The sequence below is a fragment of the Idiotropiscis lumnitzeri genome, chromosome 1 (assembly GCF_059441095.1).
Source record: "Idiotropiscis lumnitzeri isolate Australia: NSW breed Sydney's pygmy pipehorse chromosome 1, RoL_Ilum_1.0, whole genome shotgun sequence".
Taxonomy (NCBI): Eukaryota; Metazoa; Chordata; class Actinopteri; order Syngnathiformes; family Syngnathidae; genus Idiotropiscis; species Idiotropiscis lumnitzeri.
Genome location: NC_142391.1, coordinates 35,198,482 through 35,225,380, shown reverse-complemented (window position 1 = coordinate 35,225,380; position 26,899 = coordinate 35,198,482). Strand labels below are relative to the sequence as shown.

The 26,899-nt window shown below is 41.6% G+C and overlaps 1 protein-coding gene across 9 annotated transcripts in view; it reads right to left on the bottom strand.

The window, feature by feature from the left end:
- emid1 (EMI domain containing 1) overlaps positions 1-24,936 on the bottom strand; it is a 49,219-nt gene extending 24,283 nt beyond the window's left edge. For 5 of the 9 annotated variants that reach the window (XM_088297679.1, XM_088297687.1, XM_088297754.1 and 2 more), the window contains exons 1-3: positions 24,422-24,935; positions 18,469-18,582; positions 18,012-18,115 (exon numbers count right to left, since the gene is read on the bottom strand). In XM_088297679.1, the coding sequence (XP_088153805.1) occupies positions 18,012-18,115; positions 18,469-18,582; positions 24,422-24,588 (385 nt within the window). In that variant the 5' untranslated portion in view covers positions 24,589-24,935. Of the gene's footprint in view, positions 1-18,011; positions 18,116-18,468; positions 18,583-24,421 lie in introns of all 9 variants that reach the window. The other 4 variants (XM_088297697.1, XM_088297715.1, XM_088297725.1 and 1 more) reach the window with 2 other exon arrangements.
- Between the last annotated feature and the right edge of the window lie 1,963 nt (positions 24,937-26,899).

Genomic DNA, 26,899 nt, shown 5'->3' with positions numbered 1-26,899 from the left:
CTGACAAAATTTTTACCTTAAAATAACAAAATGAATAAAAATTATTTTGATGGCTTGCATTAAGTATAGTGTTTCGGTCATCACCGTGGTGAATTCGAAGATCAGCCATGTTGTCTTAACACTAGCGTGTACACTTCTTGTAGCATCACATACTAAAAAGATCCGAAAAAAGTTTGTTAGTTTCCACCTAATGCTCCTAGAATGTAAATGCTAGAACCATGTGGATCGGATCAGTTAGAGGATTTTATTTTCTCTTTTTGTTCTACCTGCTTGCTTGTTCTGTTGCACCAGGGCTTAATTCGCTTTTAGCAGGACAAACAGTAATTTCATGGTTTTAAGTTTGAGCGTTACTTTCCGATAGGCCAGGTATGCCTGCCCACTACTTATAAAATGAACGAATCTAAGTGATATACCAACTTTACGTACTTATTTTTGGTTTAAAAATATAGTCAGAATTTTTTTATAGGTACAATACATATTGGTGTACCTTGCATACCTGCATGAACCCATGCAGTGTACCAATGCACCATGGATTGTGGCCAGAGAGCGGGGAATGAGCGGCAAAAAAAAGGGTTATGCCCAGCTCTGTATAGTACAAATAATAATAATAATAATGTCTTTGTTAAACTATCTTTGCCAGCAACGAACCATGACAGGAAGAACAATTACATTTTCTAAAAGATGCCAGGAAGTATTTAATTAATTTTTGTTCGGTGACGTGTGATGAGATTTTTTTACAAATGTAAAAATTCGTGCTTTAGCCCTTTCTCGGTTCAGAGAAATATTAAAGTCTGAACAATATCAAACATGATACTGCTAGCTATAGGAGAATCTGCTCTCAACAAACCATATTGCTAAATTCCGAGCCACGAGAGCCTTTTCCCTGACCCAGTTTGTTTTCCAGAGGTTGACAAGTGCTCCAGCTCTGTGTCCTCAGCAGTAAGCCAAGCACGGCCCAATCCACAAAGCTGACATCTGAACACGGTCCATGTCCTCTGCTGAACACACACAGGAAATGGCTGAGGGAATCCTTGGCCCTCAGTGTTTGAAGGACACGTCCACTCTAACAGGGTTTATTTGTCGAGGCTGCTCCGAGCACCCGTATGCGATTCTCACCTTGTAATATGATATGAGTGAATGCAAGTACACATTAGAGTTGGGTTTCAATAAGCTATATTTGTCCACAGGCAACCATGTACACAATACAAACAGTTGCTTCCTCTCTGACAAATGTGCAGACATAGCCATGGCAACCAGGCACAAAAGTGCTGGTTGAGCACATCCACATTGTGATAGTGACTGTGGGCGTAATTCTCGAGCAAAGAACGGATTGCCAAACTGCAGTCATTAGGACAAGATAATAAGTAATAAATTGTGCTTTCATCGCAAACCACAATTCTGCTTCTCTTTAAATGGCTCCAAACAAACTTGGAACAGCATGTGTGTCATGTTTTGTTTTTCCTCATGATTTAACTTCTTTTGGACAGCATTGCCCAATTGCACCACAGTTGGATATGTCATTTACCGCAGGAACATCTCATATAACACCAAAATTCTTTATTTTCCCCTTGGATCATTCCAGTGGGGCGTTATTGGGCCCTGCTCTGGGATTTGTCTGGATGAAAAATGCTCAACGACACTTTGTGAAATCGCTGTCAGATTGCAGATGTGGGAAAGAGGCATTTGATTTATCGGCCTTCCTTAATGACTCCCCCCCACCCTCAATTCAATTGACCCTCTAAAAATATGTGTGCACACTTGGATGTACTTTGGAGTGAGATGCTAATTTATAACCCTGGGTGTGAAAAGTTTAGGAAAGCTTTGTGAGAATAAATCACGCCAACATTTTTTTTTCCAATGCTGCATGTTCACATCAATATTTAAGAACAAGACAACAAACAATACCTCTCACACATGGAAATGATTTCAAACTTAATTGTTTCTATTCTGGCACACTGGTGAAATGAAGTTTATCTGACTTATATTCTTAAATGTATCTGCACTGAGCTGCAGAAGCTCGATTTGCAGGTATAATCACTAAAGCTCCCGGCATTGCCATATTAATTACACAGAATAAAAACCTGGCTGATCAAAGTGTAGCTGTATACGTGTCCGACATTCTGTGAGTGGGCGTGGGGAATCTGTTATCGTGGGCTTGATTTAAGCCTTGCACTATCTATTGTTGAACATACAAGCTTGGCATACTCACCGGGTCTTTGATTTAGACAGCTCCTATTTGTTCCCCAAATAGAAGGCTCACTTAAGAGTGTCAAACAACACGTCAGAAAGCCACAACGAGGGAGCGCTTGCTAAAAATAGTTGCGAGTTAACGAGATCATAAAACATCACAGACAAGACATATAATCAACTCAATGACTCTTTTATATATGAATACACTGACAGGATCAACATGTCTTACGCCAAACCTATGAAGTGATTTTATCTTGATGAGTGTGCTTTTACCCATAATTTAAATATCTATCTCTCTCTCTCTCTATACATATGTATATATATATATATATATATATATATATATATATATATATATTATGAAACGTCCCCCTCCTCCCACAATCACAGCAAAAACAGTTTCTACTTGTATCGTTCCAGCCCATTCACCCAGAAGAAAATGTGAAAGGCAAAAAGATTAGAGATATTGGATTGGAGTGCAGCAGTTCTTTTACACTAAACTCAACCATGCATGCATTTACAGAACTTTATTTTTCTTTGTTTAATTTTTTTGCACTGAGGCACTGTCATGCTGGAACAAAGGGACCTTTTCCAAACTGTCACTACAAAATTGGCAGCATAGAAAATGACTTGGTGAAATAAAGAAATAACCCCTGATAACAATAACCCTTGATTGATTAATTACGATTAAGAAGTACAGATAAATATTTTTAAATATCATACGCACAGACTGATGGTGGAGTGGTTATCATGTTGTAAAAAAATATCTGATGTCATTGTTTTCTCAGAATAATCAAAATAGACTCATAGCATTCTGGGAAAATAGCACATCATGTGATCATCCACACCATTTATCCTGTACTGGGTCAGGGGGGGGTTGCAGGAGCCAATCCCAGCTGACCATGGGCGAAAGACGCACTACAAACTGCACTGGTCGCCATCCAGTCGGTGGGCACATACAGACACCATCACTGAGTGGGAATCGATCCCACGCTGCCTGCACATAAGAGAGGCAAGCGTACCACCACTACCCCACCAGTGACAGACATAGTGCGTCATATCTAAATATTACAATAACTGCTTAGCATATCTTTGTCTACGTGGTTGATGTTTTAATAAAGAGAAGATGGAAAATGTATATAAATTTTCTGTATGTGGCTATAGGTGGAAAAATAATGGACGCCCCCGATGTAGTGTAAATGCATGTTCATATCGAACGTCAACGTACAAGTGGACACACACGTGCGTGTACAAGTGCGCAGGCGAACCAAAACCCGCATGAGTATATGTAGGAAGAGGGAGTGAAGTAAATGAGAGTGTGATGCTGAGCGGAGTCTAATCCTTGAGTGAATGGCGTGCTGTGTGCCAGGCATTCCTCTGTGTCTTTTTAAGACTTTTTGGGGATTAGAGCTCACTTACTTCCAGGGCCGCAGGGTGGGATCAAAGCTGACTTGACTTTTCAGGCTCAGCTTGTGGAACATTCAGGTGGCACCATGCAAGAGAACACCACGGCTAAAATGTGAGACGCGGACACAGGTCGTACGCACCTGGTGGGGGTCAAACTTGCCGTGATCCAACACAGCACTCACTGTCAATCTGTCCACTGATGGACAGCGTGGAGGTTTTAGTGGTTTTAAACGATAGTCACCAGGGCTGCCTCGATTCAACAAGAAATCATGAATGATTTTTTTTTTTTATTTGGATCTCATTTCCAGAGTGCAGCCATTACAAGGGATTAACTTGCATTCAGCAAAACAGACTACAGACAAAACAAACCTGATCTTAGGTGACCCCTGAACAACTGTGCGGATCTGTATAATATCTGATCTTTAGCCTGTTACAACAAACATAGGTTCATCTTAAATCCGTTGCACAGGAGATGGAGGTAAATCTCTTTTCATGAGTGTGTGTGTGTGTGTGACCTGGCTCCAGGAGCTGATTACAAGGATGACCCTAATTACTCAAATGGAGGAATTTGGGAAGTTATCTGTAGCATCTCAGTGTTGATGACAAGTACTTAAACCTAACTGATGTAACTACACATTCCCCCCCCCCCAGGAAATAAGCACAATGATGTCCAGGGGATTTCAGCGCAGCAACCTGCAGATAAACATCATGATAACAGGCGTGGGCCTGCACAAAGAATAAACGCCCCACTTGTTGGGTCTGGATTATCCTTTTCGTCCTATTCTTTCTCTTTTTTAGCATATGTGGAGGGCTAGTATCCTTGACAGCCATGCAATTGGGTGCCTCATATGTCCTTTTAAATCTATACATCCAATGTCTGCTTTTTCTGGACCCACACACACACACACACACAAGCAGCCATCTAAACCCAAAATGACGACACCCCAGGTCTGGCAAATGTTTCTCCAGCATGAGGTTCTGTCTCATGTCTACATCCTCTGAGAAGAAAGTGGGCCTTCATGCATGCAGGGACTTGGTGTGTTTGTGTTTTGCCCCACTGGAGATAAGTAAGCTTGCTCTCTGTGTTCAACAAAGGAATGATAAAGTAAAAAACACAGACACAGGGGGATGGGGAGGGAGATTTCGTTTACAGCTTTAGATGAGGGTCTGAGTGTTCGGTCAGGCGCTGATCTGGCAAAAGAGCCTAAAAGGATTGAAATGACAACAAACGCAAAATTGTGTTGCATATCATGATTAAAAGATTGAAAAAAAAAATTTGATGGAACTGTTGTTCCAAGCATGGAGACAAAAAGTGTCTATCTTACTGATTACATTAATCAAGTACAAAAAGGATGAATAATACAAAAATTAGTTGAGGCCAAACATTAAAATCAACAGTGGTTTCCCTTAGGGTATTTTCAGTTTAAAAGAGAAATTTATGAGCTGAAGAAGGAGTGTGCCTAGTTGTAGAGCAGATGTTGAGATTTTTTTTTTTTAATAATTTTTTTGCCTCATGTTTTGGCTACGGCACATCAAACTAATGATGCAGTCGAGGAAGACTCTTGGTAACACATTGTTCTTCACTCCCGGTTATTTGATGTCCAGCCTGAATGGCTAAGGATGCTGCTCGACAATGTAATCACTCTTAAATAGCGTTATAAATCCTCATCTTTGCTATGGAATCACAGGGAGAGGCGTAACAATAACACTGGTCAACAGCAGATTTTAATCCGAAATCATTTTATGAGAGTGCCCCTAAACACATTTTTGATGCTGCCATAAAAAATATTCTTACTTTTTTTCCTTGCACATCAGGTTTTTGAGATATATTCATTTTTTCTTTTTATGTTTTTAAGATTGGCCTCCAAAAGCTTGCACAAAACAGATTTGTAATTCATCAATATGTTTTAGAAAAAAAAATCCACGTGTTGCTGAACCTTACTAATAATTCATGAATACGGCATTACTAAATATATTATTATAATACAAGTTATTATCATTATTATTATTAATAATACCTAATATTACTATGTGAAAACATGACGTGCTAGAAAAAAATTTGGAATTGGTGAAAAAAAATAAAATAAATAAATCTAGAAAAGTTTACTTGCAACTGTGATGAAAGCAAAGAGGGAAAAAAGGGCACAGGGACAAGAGATAGAGGAAGGAAGCGTTCTCACTCCCTTCATCCTCTTTATCCGCCTGCCTTCACACCAGAATGTTGGTCTTATCAGTACAACATGTCCACAGTTGACTGTGTGAAGACATGCACACGATGATGAAAGAACACACAAATACACACAAACACAGGGTGCGCGAGGGGAGGGTGCCATGCAGAGGACTGGAAACAGATTACAGAAGGAGCAGTGGAGCGGGGAAACACGAAAATTTAGCCGAGCCGTCAACGCCTCCTCATCGCAGACAAACAACAGGCCAGATGAGAAGCGAACAACTACGCCATCAATCATGCTGCTCCTGTCAGCTAATAAAAGACAGCGTGTGATGGGCGCAGGTCCATGAGGGTCTGCCGACCCTCCAGTCGGGCCTGGTGCCGTGTGCGTACAAAAGAATACAAGCTCCACCTCTCCAAACGCCTCGATGCTGGCATCCACGATGTTTTACAACAATAACAGTCTTCCCTACACTCCTTCACACCCACAGTGTGAGAAAGTGCTGATGGAGGCGAAGAAAAAGTCCAAGAAAAACTCCACAGTTGATACTCTTGTAGCATCCAGAATTTCCCTGCACTTTGCTTCCCATGCAACCAGTAGATTCCTAATCTCCAAAATAAAATAGAAGAAAAAAAAACTCTCTTGATCACATTTTGAATTCAAATCCAAGTTGAATTTTGTTTCCACTTCCACTGCTTAATTGCGATACTAAATCCAAATTCCACTACAAATGGGATGGCCACCAAAGAATGGAAATCAAAAGTAAAAAAACGTTCCGTCCTGGCAACATGGTATGACATTGTGAAATGACAATAAGACGACAAAGAGAACCGACGGCACACTAGCAAGGCGGCTGTGTTTTGGGAAAATGTGACGAGACTCACGTTTCAATCAGCAATCTCGCTCTGATAACTGCATCTCTATTGCCACTATTTATTAAGGAGTAATAACAATAGTTTCCAACACTCATTTGTATGTCAAAACGTGATAGAGACCATTTTGTCATTGCTTAAATGTTTTACTGCTTCAGCATGCTTGAAGAAAAAACAGGATTTGGAAGCAATCACAAACTGAGATATAGAGCAGATGGCTTTGTGATTTCATTATCATTGCATCAGAACAAACATAATTTAGGCCTCGGCAGTTGCATTTAGTCAACGAGGTCAAAATAAATGATCAACGTTTCATGGACGGAGAAACAAAAGGGGAGTTTTTGTTCTTTGGAGACTTTTGGGGCTTAAATCATCTTCAGGGAGACCTTCCAAGAGACTTGCTATTAATTATCAGCAAAGTGGTGGTCATGGCGGCTGTTGTGGCGACATTTGAATGATCTCAACTAGATGTCTGAAGCCCTGCTAAAAAATTTTGTGTCATGTACGTGTGCATAGACGGTCTCTATGTCACATGTTGTGTTAAAGTACTCACGAAACTGAGAATCTGGTTCAGCTCAACCTTTAAAACTCGGAGGCCGCATCTGCATGACACTCCACATGACTATTGCCAGGTCACGATAAAAACGCATTTCATTTTGAAGACCTGTTATTATATGTGACATCATCTGTGGCGAGATGATAACTCTCCAAGGCAAGTGGAAAATGGAAGTTATACTGAACACAAACGCAACGTAATTTTTTTTTCCCCATTTTTCATGCGCTGGACTCAAAGTTCAAAAACTTTTCTGAAAGACACAAAAGGCCATTTCCCTCAAATACTGTTCACAAATCTGACTAAGTCTGTGTTAGTAAGCATTTCTCCTTTGTCGAGATAATACATACCACCTCACTAATGAGGCATATCAAGATGCTGATTGGACGGCATGATTATTGCACAGGTGTTACCACACACACACACACAAATGAATCCATCCAACCTTCCTCTCCTTCCCAGCCTTCCAGTTGTCAGCAAGCTTCTTCGGAGCCAGAGAGCTGCTGTCTACCCAAATACATCGTCATTACAACCAACCCTTTCTCTCATACAATGCCTGTCATGACTTTCCATGAATTGTGATGTCGAAGTCACGAGAGTGTCATGCAAGATCTTACGGTTGCCTGTATAAATTTTGTGCGCTTTTCCTCTCACATATCAAATGATATTTATATTTGATTAATGTGCGGTTGTAAATTGCTGTACACATCTCACACACTCTTGAGATAATGTGTGTCCAAGTCAGACCTGTAGTTTGAAGAAGACAGAAAAACAAGATGAGAGATAAAAGAGGGAGGAGAGGAAGTGGGTGGTTGCGGGGAATCATCTTTACAATTTACATTTTTAATCTGCAGGTGTGTATAATGGTCGTGGCTAAGGAAGGCTGGCTCCGATGCAGCGCTGGACTTCCGGAAGCTAGTCTCCTTTAACCGTGTGAGGAACCTGGTCAGCCTTTACAGTGGCAGACCCCCAAAAGCACATTTCAAGTCCAACGATTTCTACGCTTCTGTGATGACTTTAAGTTCTGCCAAACTGCTTTTTTTCTCCTTTCTTACACAGCTACTGAACAGATTCTGCAAATGATTAAATATAAATAAAGGAGTAACGAAAACATTCATGGCTACAAAAAGTAACGAGTAGTAAGTGGGGATAAAGGTATCAGGTGCGGACAATTTCCAGTAATCCCAATTTTGGAATCAGAGCTGTTGGACGAATAGTTCTGAGCATTGTGCCTTTATCCTGTGTGTAAATCTGAAGCGAGAACATTGGTTGAAGTTTTTACTCTGCCTTCCTGTGACCTCTGAAGTATTCGAATCCCCAACAGGAACCTTTCTGGCCTTTGAGATAAGATTAGGAGCCAAAATCACACCATTTCTAAAGAATTTAACACTGACCCTGAAGAAACATGTCGTTACAGCACAACCACTCCAAGGCAAAAAAATACTGTACTATCTATTATTCTGGAAAATTGACTCAATTTTATCCATCAGGGTTGAACTGTAATAATCTGCATAAGCCTTATATCTAATTTGTAATGAAACATTTCAACGTAACAATGAAGTTATGGTTCATGAATGCTGTCTGTTGATTATGGTTATTATTTCTGTCGGCGCCCAAAGCCATCTGAAATAGGTTCCAGCACATCCGTAACCCTCATTAAGGTAAGCGATAGAGGGAATGGATGCATGCTGTCTGTTCTTCGCGGTTTATAATATCTTGAAGACTCCCGGCTTAAGTATGTTTTTTCCACATTCAGAATATAACAATAGTATCTGACTGCCGTGTATTTATTTTTTTAGCAAAATACTTGCAGAGTGATGCCGTTCTCTTTTAAAAATGGACAGAAACTAGATTCTCTGTTATCCTGCTCCGAGCACAAGAAGCAAAGTAATAATTAATGAGCTGCAACATTTTAGACCAAACTCTAATCTTCAGTTTTGTCTTGGGGTCAGGGCCCATTTGGCTAGAGATCTAGTAATGTTCCTCGAACAGTTCTTTATATATAATATGTTCGGGCTGGGTATGGGAACGAAGGGTGTGTTCACATTTGATAAGCGAGATTCATTTAAAACCAAATAAATGAGATATGATGTTATCCGCTAATGTTGTTTATTCCTTTGTTGGATAGGCATGAGCACTTTTGCGTTTTGTCCCAGACACTTAATATTTATCTGCCTGGTCCACTAAAATATGCCATTGTGAACGTTAATTAAAACAAGACCAAATGGATGAATAATGCACAATGTATCATACGTAAATTGCTTTGGTTCATAACAGAGAAGTCAATAAGTTGACGTTACACACGGGCATAACCTGAGTCGACGTGTGACAGAAAGTGAAACAGCATCTTGCTGTACATTGGAAATCTCTGATCTTTCACACCACACTATAATGTGAACTTCAGAAGGGAAAAAAGTTCCAAGGGGATACAATGGACAGGGTTTGGATGTGGGCCTCTTGAGTGGGAAAAGTGCAGATATTACCTTTTTTTTTTTTTTTTTTTTTAAGGGGGCCGAAGGTGGAGGAAAAATGGGAACAAGCTACTCGTACCTATGCCATCGAAATTAGCTGCTCAGTAGACCACCAAAGAGACTAGCAGCTCCTCAAGGAAGCCACTGGTGCTTTCCAACGTTAGTCCATTCTTGGGGTGAACGCAAAACTCATCAGAAGCAGTTCACCGACACATCCTGTCATGGCTACTTCTGTCTAACTCAACGAGTGACAGATCATAAATACAATCACAAAATCTAAACACTGGATGTGTTTTTGCTAAAACCAATTCAGGCACGTAGGAAGTGAGGCTTTTATGGCCTTGACCCAAGTCTGTGAATAACAATGTTGCTAAAATTTCTAACAGCCTGACTAAGCCCAGCCAAATTTGTTTTCATTCACTTTTACCTCCAATGACGTTTTGCAAAGGAACATCACAGCCGTAGCGTTAGGTGACGTATGTGCAACGTGGTGTCTCTGAAGAACTTGGACAAAACGTGAAGGTCTGCCAAAAGAAATAATAGTGCATGACATAATCTTTGGCCATCATGGTTTCATCCACAGGATAGCCCTCCAAAGCTGCGATTTACTGCCAATCTGTCACTGACAACAAACACAGCTGGTGTGTGTACATGTCTGTGTGTGCTTATGACAAAAGACAGGCAGCAAAATGTGTGCCTGAGTCTTGTATTGGACGTTTATTTTTTAAACTTTGTGACTGAGTAAGTAGAGCACCCTTTTTTTCATGTGTATGTTTCCTGAAAACAAACATTTATATGGATTTGAAGGTGGGTTTGCAGCTCGGGTCCTCCTACACTGAGTGAGCTCCGCTGTGACTGAGGTGGCATTACCACCTCAGGAAGCAGCAAGCAGCACCATGCAGACACACTCTCTGGTGCTGATCGAGGCGAGGGAGGTCATCATGCACAATGCTGGCCGCACGTTGTGGACGTGGCATCGGTCCAGCCAAAACAATAGCCCCGTTGCAGCCCCCCTGCATGAGTCCCATGGGGGCAGTGGAAAGTGCGGAATGCGGGTCTGGGTTTAGAGGTTCTAGGATACGTCCTGTAGTTAATGAGATCCCCCTGCTGGGCCCCCCAACATTGTCTTAGCAGCACTGCAACAACGTCCTCCTGATGTGGGCCACTAAAGTGCAAAGTGCACAACGCTCCCCTGAGGTAATCTGAACAAAGATGAAGGTGCCAGAAATTCCCCGGCTCTGCAAACTCGATGTAGATGCTGTGTTGCCAGCTTGCACATGGAAGCCTGTACTGGCGAATTTGTACAAGTAAAAAGGACATGACCCGAGGAAATGCCTAAGAGCAAAGCAGAAACAAACACTTTCCTTAATGGGGCATGCCTTACATGGTCTATTAATGCAAATGGTACTTCACTTGTTATGAAACATAACAGAGTAGTGGGATTCGCTGCATGATAGTGAAATGGACGGCGACCTTAAAATAATTCAGAAAAAAATGCAGAATTATTGCATTACAGAAAAGTCCAATTTGAATGGCGAAACATGCTCCCACAAGAATTTGGTCATATTTTGTACAATGCAAAGACCTCTGCGTTTTGCCTAGTCTTTGAGCTCTCGTGTGGCTTTTATTCCAAAAGATTAAAAAGAAAATATGAAACGTAAAATGATTGATTCATATTTAAAGCAGCTGAAAGCTAAGGTTCAACATAGTGAAGGGTAGAAATCCTGACTGTAGTTTGGAGTCCGCGGAGGGGGTGCACTCCACTTTGAAACTCACATATTTATGCTAGGGGACTTCAATTCTCATTGTGACCTGGAGAGGCATGATGACAAGGAACTGACCCATGACCTTTGTTACTTGGCCTATACTTGAAGTCGTCAAGGTGGTTCATAACAACAAGATCGTCAGATGTTAGAATCCCAAGGTTGGATGAGAAAAATCATATTCCTTGAAAATAATCCAGCTGGAACGTGATATAGTGAGGTTTTAATCCCTGAACAATTATGGGAATATTTTATTTTTGGAGCAGTTATTGGTATTATTATAGATAGATAGATCATCTGTTTCAGTCCAAAAAAAAAAAGTGCACATTAAAGTCACTATTACGTCAGAGTCCTTGGGCAAAGGTCCATTCACAAATATGAGTGTTGAATGACTTGATAACTTGGCACCATACATAAAATGCAAAATCACACACTCTTCTAGTCACATGTTTCTGACACTTCCTGCAAATCACTCATTTGTTAGCCATGAAAAACAACAGCTTCATAAAGTATATCAGACATTTAAGAAGATTCTGTTGCAGTCCACTCTTCTCTCTGCTGGCCCTTCAAGTGAGGTCATTTATCTTTTCTGGAGACTATTCAAAGCCGAGCCGGCAAGCACGTGGCTGCAGATCATCTTCACTTGCCTTTGGTCCAGAACTAATCGCAACCATCAGCACTGCTCATCTCATTCCTGCTCCTGCTCAGCATTGAATGAGGCGCCACGTGAACACATGGAAACAAACGTAAAAGCAGCAGCTAAACTCGCAGCACCGGCAGAGGCAACAGTTGTGTCCAAACTTTGGCTGGGAAGAGGTGACTGAACCCAAGGGGGTGATAGTTTGGGAGGTCTGCGACTGAGCGTCCATAAATGATGTCACCACTACAAACCGCAGCACAATCTGTGTGATGTGGCTTGTTTGGGGTTGAGAGTACTGCGGAGAGGAGGCTTCAAGGTCGACTCCAAAACATCCCACCCACTTAGAAGCAACAGTTGCCGATGTTGTACAATGTGTGTTTCAGAACACAAAACAAGGAGCTGCATCATGAAAACCAGTGGTGTGTATAAAACCACAGACTAGCACTGTTTAAGAAAAGTGCTCCATATCGAAAATACAGTCTAGTGAGCATATATGTCGCAGGAAAACCAAAAGACATTCAACGAAGATGCCGTCGCATAACTTTTAAATTTACGAGTCTCTAAAAATGTTTCATTGAAAACATGAATAAAAGCAATTTATTTTTTCTTTCTTTTGTCAAAGCACGAAAGTGGAGCTCCAGTATTAGTATTTCATCAATACTATGATATTGTCGCGTTCCAATGTCCATATCATCCAAATTCAACAGACTTTTTAAGATACCATAGATTACCCAGTAATATTGAATATCGCTCAATATAAAACAAAGAATGAGTTGAGTTATTTCAACAGATTTGTTAAAAAAAAAAAAAAACTATGATTGGATGAATCAAGGTGAGGCTTTCAAACCAGAGGACACTGCCAATTTTGAAGTATGACGGCGGCCGCACCATGCGCCGGGGCTGACAGTGGTAAGGGTGCACTGGACTACTTGCTGACTTCAAATCAACAGACGGCTAAACCTTGGAGGCAATTGGGTGTTCCAATAAAACCATGATCCCAAACACACATTAAAACTAGTTCTCAAATGGATGAAGCAGTCAAACATTAAGCTTCTGAAATGGCATTCCCAAAAGACGGCAACACTCTTGAACATTTGTGGATTACACCTCAAAGCCAAGTCCGTTCCAGGAAACCAAACAATTTAAATTAGACTGTAGCGATTCTGTCCAAAAAAAAAAAAAAAGTGTTTAAATATCCAGTTTAAAAAAAGTGTCTGGTAGAGGTCAATGAGGGTATTTAACCCATTATCAGTGGCGGTGTGTATTTTAGTCTGTTTGTAAAAGTGTTTTGGGTTTTTGCGCTGCTGACGAGGCCTATACTTTTTTTTTCTAACTGTAGGAAAAACAGATTTGAATGAGCTCCCAGGGGAACTGTTGGGAAATAATAAATAAATCAGTGAGCGGAATTGCCGTTTCCAGCTCAGGAGCCAGATACATAAAACTTAACTGAGATTCAAGGCAGACTGACCTGGAAAGTTTGTACGTCACATGAAATCTATAAAATGTGCTGTGCCACTAAGTATCGGACAAAATATTGAAAGCCATCTCACACATTGACGGCAGACAGTCTGTTAAGTCTGTTGTGTGCTATGCTGGTCATCTCCAAGCGCGCCACGGTAGGGTCTTTTACGTTTGAAAATATCGGCGGTATAACCCCCTAAGTCAGGAGTGGGCAAACTTTTTGATTGGCGGGCCACAATGTGTTCTAAAATTTGACAGAGGGGCCGGACCAAGAGCAGATGGATGGAGTGTTTTGGTAACCTCACCACATCCGAGAAAAAAAATATATTTAATTTTAAATGAAAATGAACAAAAGCATTACCACAAAAAAATCTGTCTTAGACACACTACAGTATTTAGAAAATAAAACATTAAGGTTTATTCATTTAATTTTTTTCAAATTCGGCGGGCCAGATTAAAACATTTAACGGGCCGCATGTGGCCCTTGGGCCGTAGTTTTCCCACGCCTGCCCTAAGTCAATACATTTATGGGTTCCAAAAAATCTGTATCGAGTAATCCCGCGCCACTTCGTGCTTTACTTTTCATGGCTTCAGAGTTTTGTCGATTTTTTTCTTCTTTCCAATTCTTCAAAAAAAACTAATAAATAAAAAATGCAGCCATATTGCGGATCGATACGTGATTAGATCGACCAATGAGAGCACGAGTAGATTTAATTGCGTAATAGAAGCGTAAATAAACTAAAAATAATCATCAAATATAATAATTTTTAAAAAGTCAATCTTGACTTTATGGTTTTGTTGTCGTATATTATTTGTGTACGTGTTGCTGCTTTGTTAAAGCGACACTTGATTAACAACTATGCTAATTTATATTCCATATGGTGTTTTGCACTTATTAGCATTAATCTAGCAGTATTTGGTTAGATGAAATTTCACAAACATTTTGGTGTTATCATTTTTTTGTTTCATTAGACTTCAACTGGGAGTTACGATCAGCTTGAAAAAAGGTGAGCATGCTTCTTAATTGGAGAAGTACACGAGTGAGTGAGTGAGTGAGAATAAACCCCAAGTCTTAATTGCTTTTTTGCAGATTTTCACTGATTGCGGGTGGGTCTGGAATGTGTTGATGCGTCATTGAACTGCTAATATCTATTGACAGGATATAATACTAATTTGGGCGTTTCAGTGGTGGATCTGTTAATTTAATAACGATCCAGACACTTCCCGTGAGAGACGCCTGGTGACCCAGAGAAGGCTGCTTGCTCATCTGGAGTCATGAAGCCGCTTCACCTCAGTCTCAGCTGCTTCCAATTTGGGTCTCAACACTTGCCATTGCTTTTGCCATCGACACCCTGAAGATCAGCTGATGTGCGGCCTTTCTGCAGCTGCCTCCCTCAATGCATGTTTGCATTTTGTGTTTCTCAGTAGTCTTCCGAAGTGCACTAAAGACTATGTGTGGGGGAAGGTAGCTCAAATGACAAGAAGCCAAACGCAACGCTGAAAAATCGGAAACACCTCTAGCAGAGCCTGACATTTGAATGAAAGATGCGTTGGGCAGTCTTGAGATTTTCATAGCTTTGCTGTCGTGGTCCATGAGGAGCGGGAGAGGAGACCAGCTGCTCTAGTTCACCTCATGCTTGTCTTCCTCAACTCACAGCTACTAAAGTCTGCAGCCTTGCAGCCATCAGCTAATCACACTGAACAGCTGTATCTTTCATTGAACAAATCCTCGTACGCAACATTTCCCGCCCTCAAAGCCACATTCCCACTTTGGCGAGCAAACACACATAACATTCAGGAACACTCCCACTCTTCCTTTGCAACGTGTGACAAAATGATATTTAAAGCACTGGCTGTAGCGTGTAGGCTCGCGATAAGGCCAGGCAGAGCTGTGAAAACACAGATTAAGTTTCTGCGGCTTATTAAGGACAAACGCGCCTCAGCCTCTCAGCCATAGCGCAAATTGCATCTCAAAAAAAACAACAAAAAAAAAACAACGCAGCCTCCTCTGCATGGCTTTGAGATATGTCTTGATGGGTACCCCCTGCGGCGGAGCTTTGACAACCGTGCTAATTCCTGCCTACATTCCCCCATATGCCGAGTACAGCCCGACAGCCCTCGTCCTGTGATAAGTTTGATAAAATATCTAAAATCCGAATTTCTGTCCATCCTGATATCACTGCGTTGTCTCATAATGAGGACTAATTTTGCTATTTATTTTGGATGATGTGCCATCTGAAAAGAAGCATTTACTGTATTTCGATGGAATGCCAAAGCGGACCGAGCATACATTAAATCCCTGCTCCTGGCAGGCTATGACATTTCCTCCATCTGCAAATACTTATAGACTTTTTTTTCCTCCATTGGACTCAATCAGCGATAAAGACCATTATGTTCCCGGTCCAGAGGGAAGACAATATCTCCCAAACCTCATAGAAAACAATTAGAACACAGTAATTACACTACTGGCCTGGAATTCCAGTCAAAGCCTGAGGTCGGGGTGAGACAGTGAGAAAAAGAGCGCATGTGAGCGGTGCCTGTCGGATGAAGTGTTATCTTACCCCGCATGCATGCTTGGTTATGAACTATGATGTAATGTTTTGCTTAAGATGTATGAATACGATAGGTCTGAAATCCCGTGTGACAGCATGGCACCATCATTCCGCATTATCCTCCCTCATTCATCTCAGCATGCTGCTGCTGGGGCTGCCTCGGTTTTGGGAAACGCAAAACTAAAACAGAGACATGTTATCTCGACTTCTCCTCCACCCGACCAGCTGATTTATGTTTGTTGATCGCTGGAAGGCAGGGGCCTGGTGAGAATGGACGGACACATGAGAAACCAACTCTCTCATCTCCATTTAACCACATCAGTGACAGCACCGTCAGCGAGTGCACAGCCTATCCTCACTTTGCGCCTTGAGGCAGGCAGGATGTTAACACTGTTATAATGCATACCGGGAATTGGCGTCAGTGGTGACCTGGGGTGGACCGTTGAGAGAATGATGGGGGTTGAACTAAATGAGCGGATCATAGACATTTTCCACAGTCTGACAAGCAGAACGATAGGGAAGATGGGAACGAGAGGTCCGTCAAAAGTACCGTATATGGCTAGGCCTTTTCAATGAGAATCATGAGCTCTTAAGTACAATGTTATTAATGTTTTGCTTAGACGGTGGATTTCTAAAAAGCATGCCAGGATGTTTGCGCTTTGTTTAACAAGTAGGTTAAATTAAATGTAAGCTCTTGTAAAATTAAAAGTGCTCACTGACATGTTAAAGACAATCCCCCTCAAAAAAGCAGGAGTCCCAAACAGGTATCCAGCGCTTGCCTTTCAAACTTGCACTCATTGAACTGCGTGTGCAGCTTTTACTTCACTTTGTGGTAACAGATCCAAGCCCACAACGCGGCCATCTTTTATTTTGGCTTCAAGCTGTGAATGAGGCTGGTGTCAGCGTACTCTCAGGTTCTGAGGTCCTCGAAGCGGTTCTGCTCACATGGCGGGTACAGAACAAAGCGCCGGTGGCCCTGGATAGCGTCCGCGGTGCCAGAGCGTAAGGCCCCCGTGAATGGAAACTGTCACTTCCACTCAGTGCAGCTTGTGATCTGAGCCACGAGAAAGCGCGTTCAGTTAAGTGGCTAATCCCAGCATCCCTGCTGGCTCGACAGCCCCCTGCTGCCATGACAGCCCGAGGGGAATTCCCTTTGGCAATAACTTAATTGGATAATTTCCTCTCTCCTCTGCTTTTGTTAAGTAAAGTCTAGTCTGTTGGTGAACTTCACATTATGGTGGGTGAGGTTGCTTTGTGAATGTTGTGATCACGTGGTGCTCACCTGCAGGCCCTGCTTTCAGTACCACCACAAAGAGACCACCTTAACCAATGTAAATATTTATTATGCTTTGTGTAACAAAAGCCGGGCCGTTTGTGTTACCCTCAAATGGGCCAGAATAGACACTCCACCCTCCTTCCTAGACAGTCTGTGCAGTGATGCCTTTGCCAGGGAAAGTCACTACGCGTGTGTGTGTGCGTGTGTGCGTGGATGCATGTTTGCTACTGTGGTCACGAAAAGAAAGCAGCCATGCTAACATGGCACTTTGAGAAGATGTCTGTGTTCCAGTCGCACCACAAGACCACACAAAAGAACAAAGCAACCATGCAGCAGCACAATTAACTCATCTAACCGGATGAATTTTCAATTGAAACGAGGATGAAGCAATTCATTTTTACATTATTATTATTATTATTATTATTATTATTATTATTATTGCTATTATTATTATTATTATTATTATTATTATTGCTATTATTATTATTATTATCATTTAAAGATGCTTTAAAAAAGATTAACTTAACTGTTCACCAATTCTATTTTATCATCATCTGTATAAAAACGAGACTTGTATAGTGACATTGACTAAGCAAATTTCCTTCTCAAAAACATTTCCTGGGTCCAGCAGCTCTGTCTTCCTCTTTGGACTTACCTGCTTCACAGGCGGTCCCACTAAATCCTGGACAGCATTTCCACTCCAATGAGGTCACGGTGCGGTACACCGTTTTATAGGAAGGCCTGACAACTGTCCTGTAGCTGGAAAACACAAAATGTAAAAGCATTACACACTTCAATTCATCACAGTAAAGCTCGGAACAATAAACCTTGATTTGGCTTTTGTTTTCATAGCAGGCCCGTGATGCTTGCTCCAACCACATACAGACAAATGCTTGTAAGGGGACAGCGATGTAAAGTAAGTAAACAAAGGTTTAAAAAAAAAAAAGGGTGGAAGGGGGGACATCCAAGATTTCATGCTCTTTCTTCTTGTAGTGTGGCTATTAGGTGAGAGAAGACACGCTTTGTTTCAGTTATGGCACCTTTTGTGTTATTCACACACTATACCTAAATGAGTTCATGCAGAGGTAGGTTTGGTTGCTTCTGCTGCTCACCTGCCCCCAGTACATCCCTGTGGCCAGCGACATGTTTGGTAGACTCTCTGCACGACTGTCCCATTCTGCACTTGGCAACTCACTGTCCTCGTGACAGTATGAGGACACCAGTTTCTGAAGTGACACACACAAAAAAAAAAAAAACATCTGAAGACAAGCTTGCAGAATAATCGTACTTTAGTTACACAAAAATAGCATTTCAGGCGGTAAATAATTCAACGAGTACATCATTTGGAAACAGTAACGAGGACACTCACAATGCATTATGCTTACAACAGGAAATTAGCTTCACAGTCGCATTCACTATGCTGATGTCTTGATTCAATTCTCCCTTCCCCCGGTCCTTTGTTTTGAAACTCCTTTATGGTGCTCAAACAGTTCATTCAGCCACGAGATATGCAGAAGTGCATTGTAAGCCTTATTTACACTGTTGTATCCATTCATTTGCATTCAATTCTCAGATAATATCATTCCAAAGAGCAGATGAGGACCCATACTGAGATGGGAGAGTTTCAGAACATGCCAGTGCAAGGTCAGGAGTCCTCTCTGTGTCCACAGAAGCTTAGTAAGATATTTCCCTAAGTGTTTGGGAGTGTAAAAAGAACAAGCTGACATGGCAATAAGCTTATTCGTAGTCAATGTTTTACATCTGTTAGTATGATTTTCTCATTTTATCCCAGAATTTAGTTTTACACACTGTAACATAAAAAAAATAAATAAAAAAACACAATGAGGGAGTTAAATGTGACATGTGTTCCCATGATTTCATTAACGACGACGTGTACAAAGCCGCCGATTACATTCACATGGTGATAGCTGGAGGGCAAACACGGCAAACTATTACCATGGTGTGTTTACACAATCAATAACTGTGCAGGTCTGTAACTGCGAGCTCCATTTACAAACCACAAAGGAAACTGCAGGCCACTTAGCGCAGAACTTTGTGTGTTCTGCTGCCAATGTGTTGCATGGGGGGTTGGGGGGGGCACCACCGTCTGTTTGTCAATACGCATGACCATATGTTCGTGTGAGAACGACTATGAGAAAGAGCCAAAGGCAGAGGATGCTAAGTCAGCAGCTCCCATTAACAATTCCGACATGCTGGTGGCCGCACACATAGATCTGCTGATTAAAGAAAAGATGCACACTACTATAACTCTTTGTACACTTGCTCCATGCATTTTAGGTACACACGAAGAATCGGCCACCTCCACTTTCGTCGTCTTCCGTGGTGTTCAAGGCCTTTACATAAGCTTTAATTTTACGTTCAAACCAAATCATGGCTTACATTAACGATCATTTGTTTAATGAAGACTCAGCCATCCTAACTATGACATTTGAAGTTATCCTACTTTGAATAGGGTTCCATTGTCCAGTCATAGGCACAAACATGGAGGAAAGTGATCCAGTCAAATCTCGCAGCATAGTGTTGGGGTGGTCCTTTCTCATCCATTTATCACCCACGACCAACTGATAAAGCTCTGGGGGAGGATGTTGAGGTACACCTGGGAACTGCTCAAGATTGCCACTAGCGGGGTAGACTTTTATAGCCTCCTGCTCTCTTTTTGTTGCACTTGGGTACATAATTATTACTGAGGAAACACCAACTTTGGTGACTGTACCGGTAATAAAAGTACTTGGCATTTTATAATTTCCGAACTATCTTACCATAATGAGCAATGATGTATGACAAAACAGAGAAGAATACTTTATCCAAGCATGGGAACATACAAGGATACATTCCTTCTTTGCATCTGGAAGCTTAAAAGGTAATTGTCTCATGTCGCCAGGCAAGTCGCCTTATTTATTTAACTATTAGACAATGCTTCTTTAATATTATTGTGGTGTCTTTGTGGATAATAATGGTCACATTTGTTTATACACCTCTTATTTCAAAACAGTCAACAACTTCCCCGAACTGGAGTGGGTTCAATGTGTGTATCATATCCCGAAAGCACACATGGCACAATGACTTTGGGCAAAATAAATAAATCATTAACTATCTTTTCCGGCCAACAGTTAGAAAATGACATTTTAGTAAATCCTCAGCCGTTGGCCCATCTGGTCGCCTTGCAGCTCATACAGTCTGCATCTTTCATGAGACTGCTTAGTACACTTCGTACTGAGAACCGGGAGAATAGGAAAAAACTGGCAGGAATAAGCTAAGAGGGCAAAAAATGTTGTATGAGCAGATGCTAGTGGAAAATGTGTCAGTAACTTTTTGCGGGATGGCAAGAGGCTTGACCACTGTGCAAAGGGTTAGTACATTTTTGCCGATATTATAAAGATAAAATGTGGGTTGTAAAATACATAACTAAAGCTAAAAAACAGGGGGGGTGGCTTCAGGTTATGTTTCTAGGCCACATCCAAAAACCTAAGGGAACCTGACTTTATTTGAGTCTGAGGTGAAACTGCTTGGGAAGACAAAACACAGACGTGGCAAAAAGAGGAGAGCTTTGTCAGAAGAGTCACACAAGAAGCTTCCCAGGGGAACATGGTCAAAAGCGGGAAAGACAATTATGAGACCGATCTAATCCTATAGGACAGGATAGGAGGGGCATACGAGACAAATGTGCTGAGGACACATTGCAAAGCCATTACTAAAGCGAACGGGTGTCACAATCTGCAGCTGCTTCAAAAGCCAAAAGACAAATTGGCTTGTAAAAGAAATTGGGAGACATGAAATAAGCAATAGATGATAAGAAACGCAAGGGATGGTGGCCCATTAAATGAGCAATAGAAGATAAGACACAAGCGATGCTGGTTCTTTATGCAGAAAGTTCAAAGCATCTGCGTGTGTGTGTGTGTGAGTATGTGGGAATGTAGTGCAAATGACAGAGAGACAAAGCACCCTAAAGGTCATCAAAGGTCACAGTGAAGTGCCTCCTCAGAGCAGCCATGGAGAAACAAGGAAAACCCTCATATGTCTTTGTCTGTCTGGCCTTTCAGGTGTGGACACCTGTTGCCTTTGAGTGTGTCATGGCTGCGTGCATCTTGAAGTGTTGCCAAGTGAGAAGGTGGATTCACCTGGGGTGTTTTAAAAAAAATAATAAAAAATTACTTATCTGCCAAAATAGTAGGCACACTTACTCGCTCTCATAAGACTGATTCAAAAGCTGTATCATAAATCTGAATTTAATGACTCAAATGAATGATTGTAGATGACCAAAAATGAGTTCCCTTTCAGTAATTTTGCAAGGGCGCCTACGTAACACTGAAGTGCAGCCGCTTCTTCTTCAGCTGCATGTAAAGGGAAAATTATTAGAAACATGTGATGCAGTGAAGTTCATTACTACTGTAATCTAAAACCACAATAATATTCATAATTCCTACAAAAACAATAGGGACCTCGCAGCGGTTGCTGCTCGGGCCCTAAAAATACATTGTTAAACCGGAGGCCAACTCGATGAGCATTAAAGACAAAAAAACAGCCCACAACATTGAGAGCGCAAGAGCCACATCAAAAAATGGAAGCTTGCACAAAGACATGTGCAAGACAACAAAGAACAGCCACAATATTAGGAACACCTATTGTGTATAATGTACATCTAACATTGGCAATTTGGCCCAATTCCTGCCATCTGTAAATGATTTCTGCTTTGTTTCTTTCCTCAAATCTGCCGATTAAAATTGCCCAAATGTTATCTTTGTATTTTGCAACTCATTAAAAATGTAAAGTCTACCGAATATTGTAGCCGGTCTTGAATCTGATTTTAATTAAGAATAGCCAGTGTTGTTACGTGTCGCCGCTTTCAAATGTACTTTTTCATTAAAGTTTATCGAGTGACCTCCTGAGCCATTCCGCTTCAAGCTACACAGAGCTGAGCCACTGGAATCCCAGTCGTCTCTATTCCCATACTTAAAGAAAGGTGGACGTGGTTAAGATGGATGAGGAATGAGGCAGGCCATAGGGCTCAGACTGCCTGTCAGACCATGACAAGTGCTCAAGGGCAAGATAAAGAAATGGACGAGGCACCAAATAAAGCCACTACCCCCCTTTTCTGAGGACTGAGCTGCGTAGATTTAAAGGAGGACGAGGGTGAATGAACGCTTTATCAACTCCGCTACAGAGTGACCGCACCAGTCGAGAAATTACTCAAGTAGTGTTAATCCCCTTTCATTTGAGTAATGCTGTGGTGGGAATGCATTCGTCTTTTCTCCCTCTACTAATATGAGAATGTTTGAACTCTATTGTGCAGATTCTTTCTCCGGGGGACAATAAATACGCCAGGCCAAAACATAATTTACAAAATAAGATCAATCTTTAGCTTTGTTTGACACCATCAAAGAGGGTACATTTAATATATATATTTTTTATTTGTGATTGTAGTTTCAAGCAGGGGTGATGAATTGGACTGCATTTTACTAGGAGCTTATATATTTTTTTTAAATACGCCCCTTTTGTGCACCTATTTTTTAAAATGTCACTGTGTGACCGTATACACATGATAAACTTTCCCAAATCTCACTCAATCCCATGACTCTTTAAACCCCCTGACCCTTGTGGAGGCCGCAGCAGCTCCCGTCCCGCAAACGTTATCTACCACTTACAGACCCACTGTAAACTTCTCAACTTTCAGGGGAAGAAAGTGAGTCCAGATGCAATGAAGTCCCAGATGCTTGTGTTTAGTAAATATGTCCACAGACCTGAGGCCATGAGTGACAAGGGAGCCAAGCAGCGAGGTTGGCCAGTGGAGAACAGGCTGGGAGCCATGAAAGCCACCTGGACATGCCCGGGAGAGTGTGCCTCCTTGTTGTTCTGAGTTGAAGCCCCCCCCCATTCCCCAAGGGGCATAAAGCCTATCTGATGCCACACATTTTTAGGTAAATTAGGATGATTTGGCTGAGATGATCACCCAATGTGGAATGTTTTAGTGTAGAAACTTGTCCTCGCTAAAGATCAAATTGAAATGTGGTTGTCTGCTCTCCACAACCCAAACTGACTAAATGACATTTTATTGTCATAGCATCAATATAAAAAAGCCGTAACTAAACATAAAATAAATCTTGGATTTGGCAATGTCATTGAGAACTTGCTGTTCCTCCCTAAGGCACTAGTGATGGGAATGTTGCACAAGTAGTCATTTGGTTCAGGGTTATTATATCGATTGAAGGTAATTTGACTAAATTTGTTACTTCAGAAGTGGTTATCAGGCCCTTTGCATTTTACAGTACACAAGTTTTGTTTCAAAATAGTTGGTTTCCCTTGATTTAGAGGCTCAAGCTCATAGACACTCACAATGTCAGAAAGAACTGCAAACTCCAAGCTGGATTTGAACCTGGAACTCAGATTTGAATCACAGGGCGTGGAAGACAACCTCTGAACTGAGAAATGCAACTTAATTCCATTTTGTGCAGAGGTGTCGTTGACATGAACAAACAATAAGCACCCCTTTTTGAAGTAATTCGAAGCATTATGTAACCAGTCTCATTCAAACAGGATCCCGCAGGTACTGTATACATACTGCGACTCAAGACACAAATCTATTTACAAACAACAATTGGAATCTAAAAGGTGGCGACAGGGCATGCGTCTCTTAAAAATTTAATTTTATTTTTCCCTTAGCCATTGTTAAACATTGCTGATGGATCACACCATTAGGGCAGATGCGGACATCATAAATACTTGCAAGATGGGAAAAAGGAGTTCAAACGTTTTGTTTCCAGAAGAGCTTCAAAGAAGCTACATTTAAATAGACAACTTTAGACGTTGCGTCTTGTCTACCTATAGGAGAGGGGACGTGGTCTCAAGAGGGTGGGTCAGCTTCAGGATGAGAGCACTCAGTACACATGGTACAGGAAAAGGGAAACCAAATGTCAAGAATACAATGAGACCCGTTAGATGGATGAGATGGGGATGAAGCGTTCGTTTAAAAATAGCATTAAGTGCAAGTGCTTCCCCGTAGGCAAAGGATGAGCAACTAAACAAAACAAATGAATAAAAGCTGAATACCTTTTCTGATAGATGGAGGAATGAGAGGCAGCAGCTTGCTCTCTGGTTTTGTAAAGTCCAGTCTTCCAGGTTCCGTCAGCGGGCGTGCACAGCCAGAAGACTAACACTGTCCAAAGCAAACTTTTCCTGCAACGCGCGAACACGTTCTCCCTTTGGCAATGTCCCATTGCCGTGGCATCAAATGCAAAAGAGCAATCACGAATGCCTTAATGAGCCGCACTTCCCCCGGTGGAGAGAGCCAGCTCGGGAAAATTGGGTAAAAAGGGCGAGATGTGTCAAAAAGAGGCAGTTCAAGAAAACACGCGCATCCCATCCATTAAATCAATTATTTTTGTTGTTCGGAGGAGCCTTACGCGCTTTGTGGCATGATGATTTAATCACTCCAAGTGGGCATGTTGAAGTGGACAAGCGTGCGCGCTAATTGTTCTCGCCGGTGTGACTGCGCACATGGAGCTGGAACAACAGCAGGGCATGAGAGCACTTTTTATAGGCTCCTCTGGTCTCTTTAAAGCACAGCCTACTTAGTCCTTTTACCCTACCCCGTTTCTATGTCTCTCTCTCTCGCTCTCTCTCTCTCTCAGAGGACAATGCATGCTCAAGTCAAGAGCTTTACACCCATCATCCACTCTTCAGATAAAGACAAGTGCTGTTTCAAAAATGCATTTAGTAAGACAACAATACAGTTGAGACGGCTACAGTTGTTATCTGTACTTAAATATTGGTTTAGGCAATTTCCCAGCACGAACTAAACCAAATGTAAATATTCTATTCATTCATTGACTATTTTGATGACTTTTTATTTTTCATCTGTGGGACTATATAAGGGTGGCATGGTGAGCGACTGGTTTGCACGAGGACCTCACAATGCGAAGTGCAGGGTTCCGGCCAAGGCTCCGGCCTTCCTGTTTGCATGTTCTTCCCGTGCCTGCGTGGGTTTCCTCCCACATTTCAATGCCATGCATGGCAGGTTGATTGGACACCCTAAATTGCCCCGAGGTATGACCGTGAGCACGGATAGTTGTTTGTCTATGTGTGCCCTGCGATTGGCTGGCAACTAGTTCAGGGTGTCCCCTGCCGACTGCCCGAAGATAGCTGGGATAGGCTCCAGCGCCCCCTGCAACCCTTGTGAGAAGCGGTACAGATAATGGCTGGATTATATATATATATATATATATATATATATATAGCCCTAATTAAAATTACAGTTTGCCTCTTCTGAATGGGTAGAAAAAAAATAGTAGTAGCTCTTGACAATGACAATGAAAAATGACAAGAAAAATGACAATGTTCTGAATGCACAAAATCCAGCTTTAACAAAATGTAATCATGTAAATAATAAAACAATAGACTCACAAGGATATTAATTTAACAAAAGAAAACATGGCACTTTACTTTGTTTTCCTCTTCCTAATTATTTTCTTCTCCATTCCGTGTTCACAGGTCTATCAACTAAGTCACTCAGTCAATTTTGCAGTGCTCTCTCATGAGCAACTTTTCAGTGAATTTATCAGTCCACGTATATGCTTTGAGATGTTTGACCAGCAACCTTTTTAGACATTTAAATATATAACTGCGAGTTTTGTACACTGTCAGGAGTCATCATATACATGTGTTGTCACTGTTACTGTCCTCAGCTCAGAACCGTAAGCGTAACACAACTCTAAGTCCAGTGACTTTAACCACAGCGGTGAAAAGGATGTCATATTGCTTGTTTATTCAACCAGGACTTCATTCCATCCCTTTGTGTAGCTCCTGAGAGTGTTTGCTCTCTTATTGAAACGGTAAATGGTACAGTAGTTCAATTATGCACATTCAGCACCATCACGGTATGTATATTTAGTGTCAGTCTGGTAGCATCATTAGTGCCCATGCAGGCAGGCAGAGAGAAGGTGGGAGGAAAGCAGCCGCCTGCCCATACATGTGGGACATGTCGAGTTCCAAATCAAGCAGCCACTAACCACAGAGCTGTGCTCCTGATCCAAACTAAACACCTGGCGTTGAAACTCAGGAGTATAGCCATCTTTACTTCTCAGGAGTCATGAAACAGTCTTACGTCCTGATGAGGCAATGATTCGTCCTGATTTGTACAATCTGGTCACTGATGAAGAGATAAATGATTGGTGCTGTTAAATGTTTAAACACACAGAGGTACTTAGTGAAGGGGCGTGGTGGGCAGATGCTAGGCATTCGGTGAGCACACCTGCTCTCATACACAACAAAAAAGAAATTTGGTTAGGCAGATGGATGACTACAGGTCTGCATAAAAAGCTGTTTTTTAAATTTCATCCCACCTTTGGCATTTCATGAGGCCAGTCCGTGCGAGCAGTGGTGCAAAGCAGTGAGTGGAACAGTTTAGAGTTAACGTAAATCCCTCCAGTCACAAGCAGCTTAAAGTAATTTTGGCCTCTGTGCAGGGAGATGGGGTCGACTCCGTTGAGTGAATTTTTTCCATATCTGTTTTGAGTAGTGGCTCTGTTA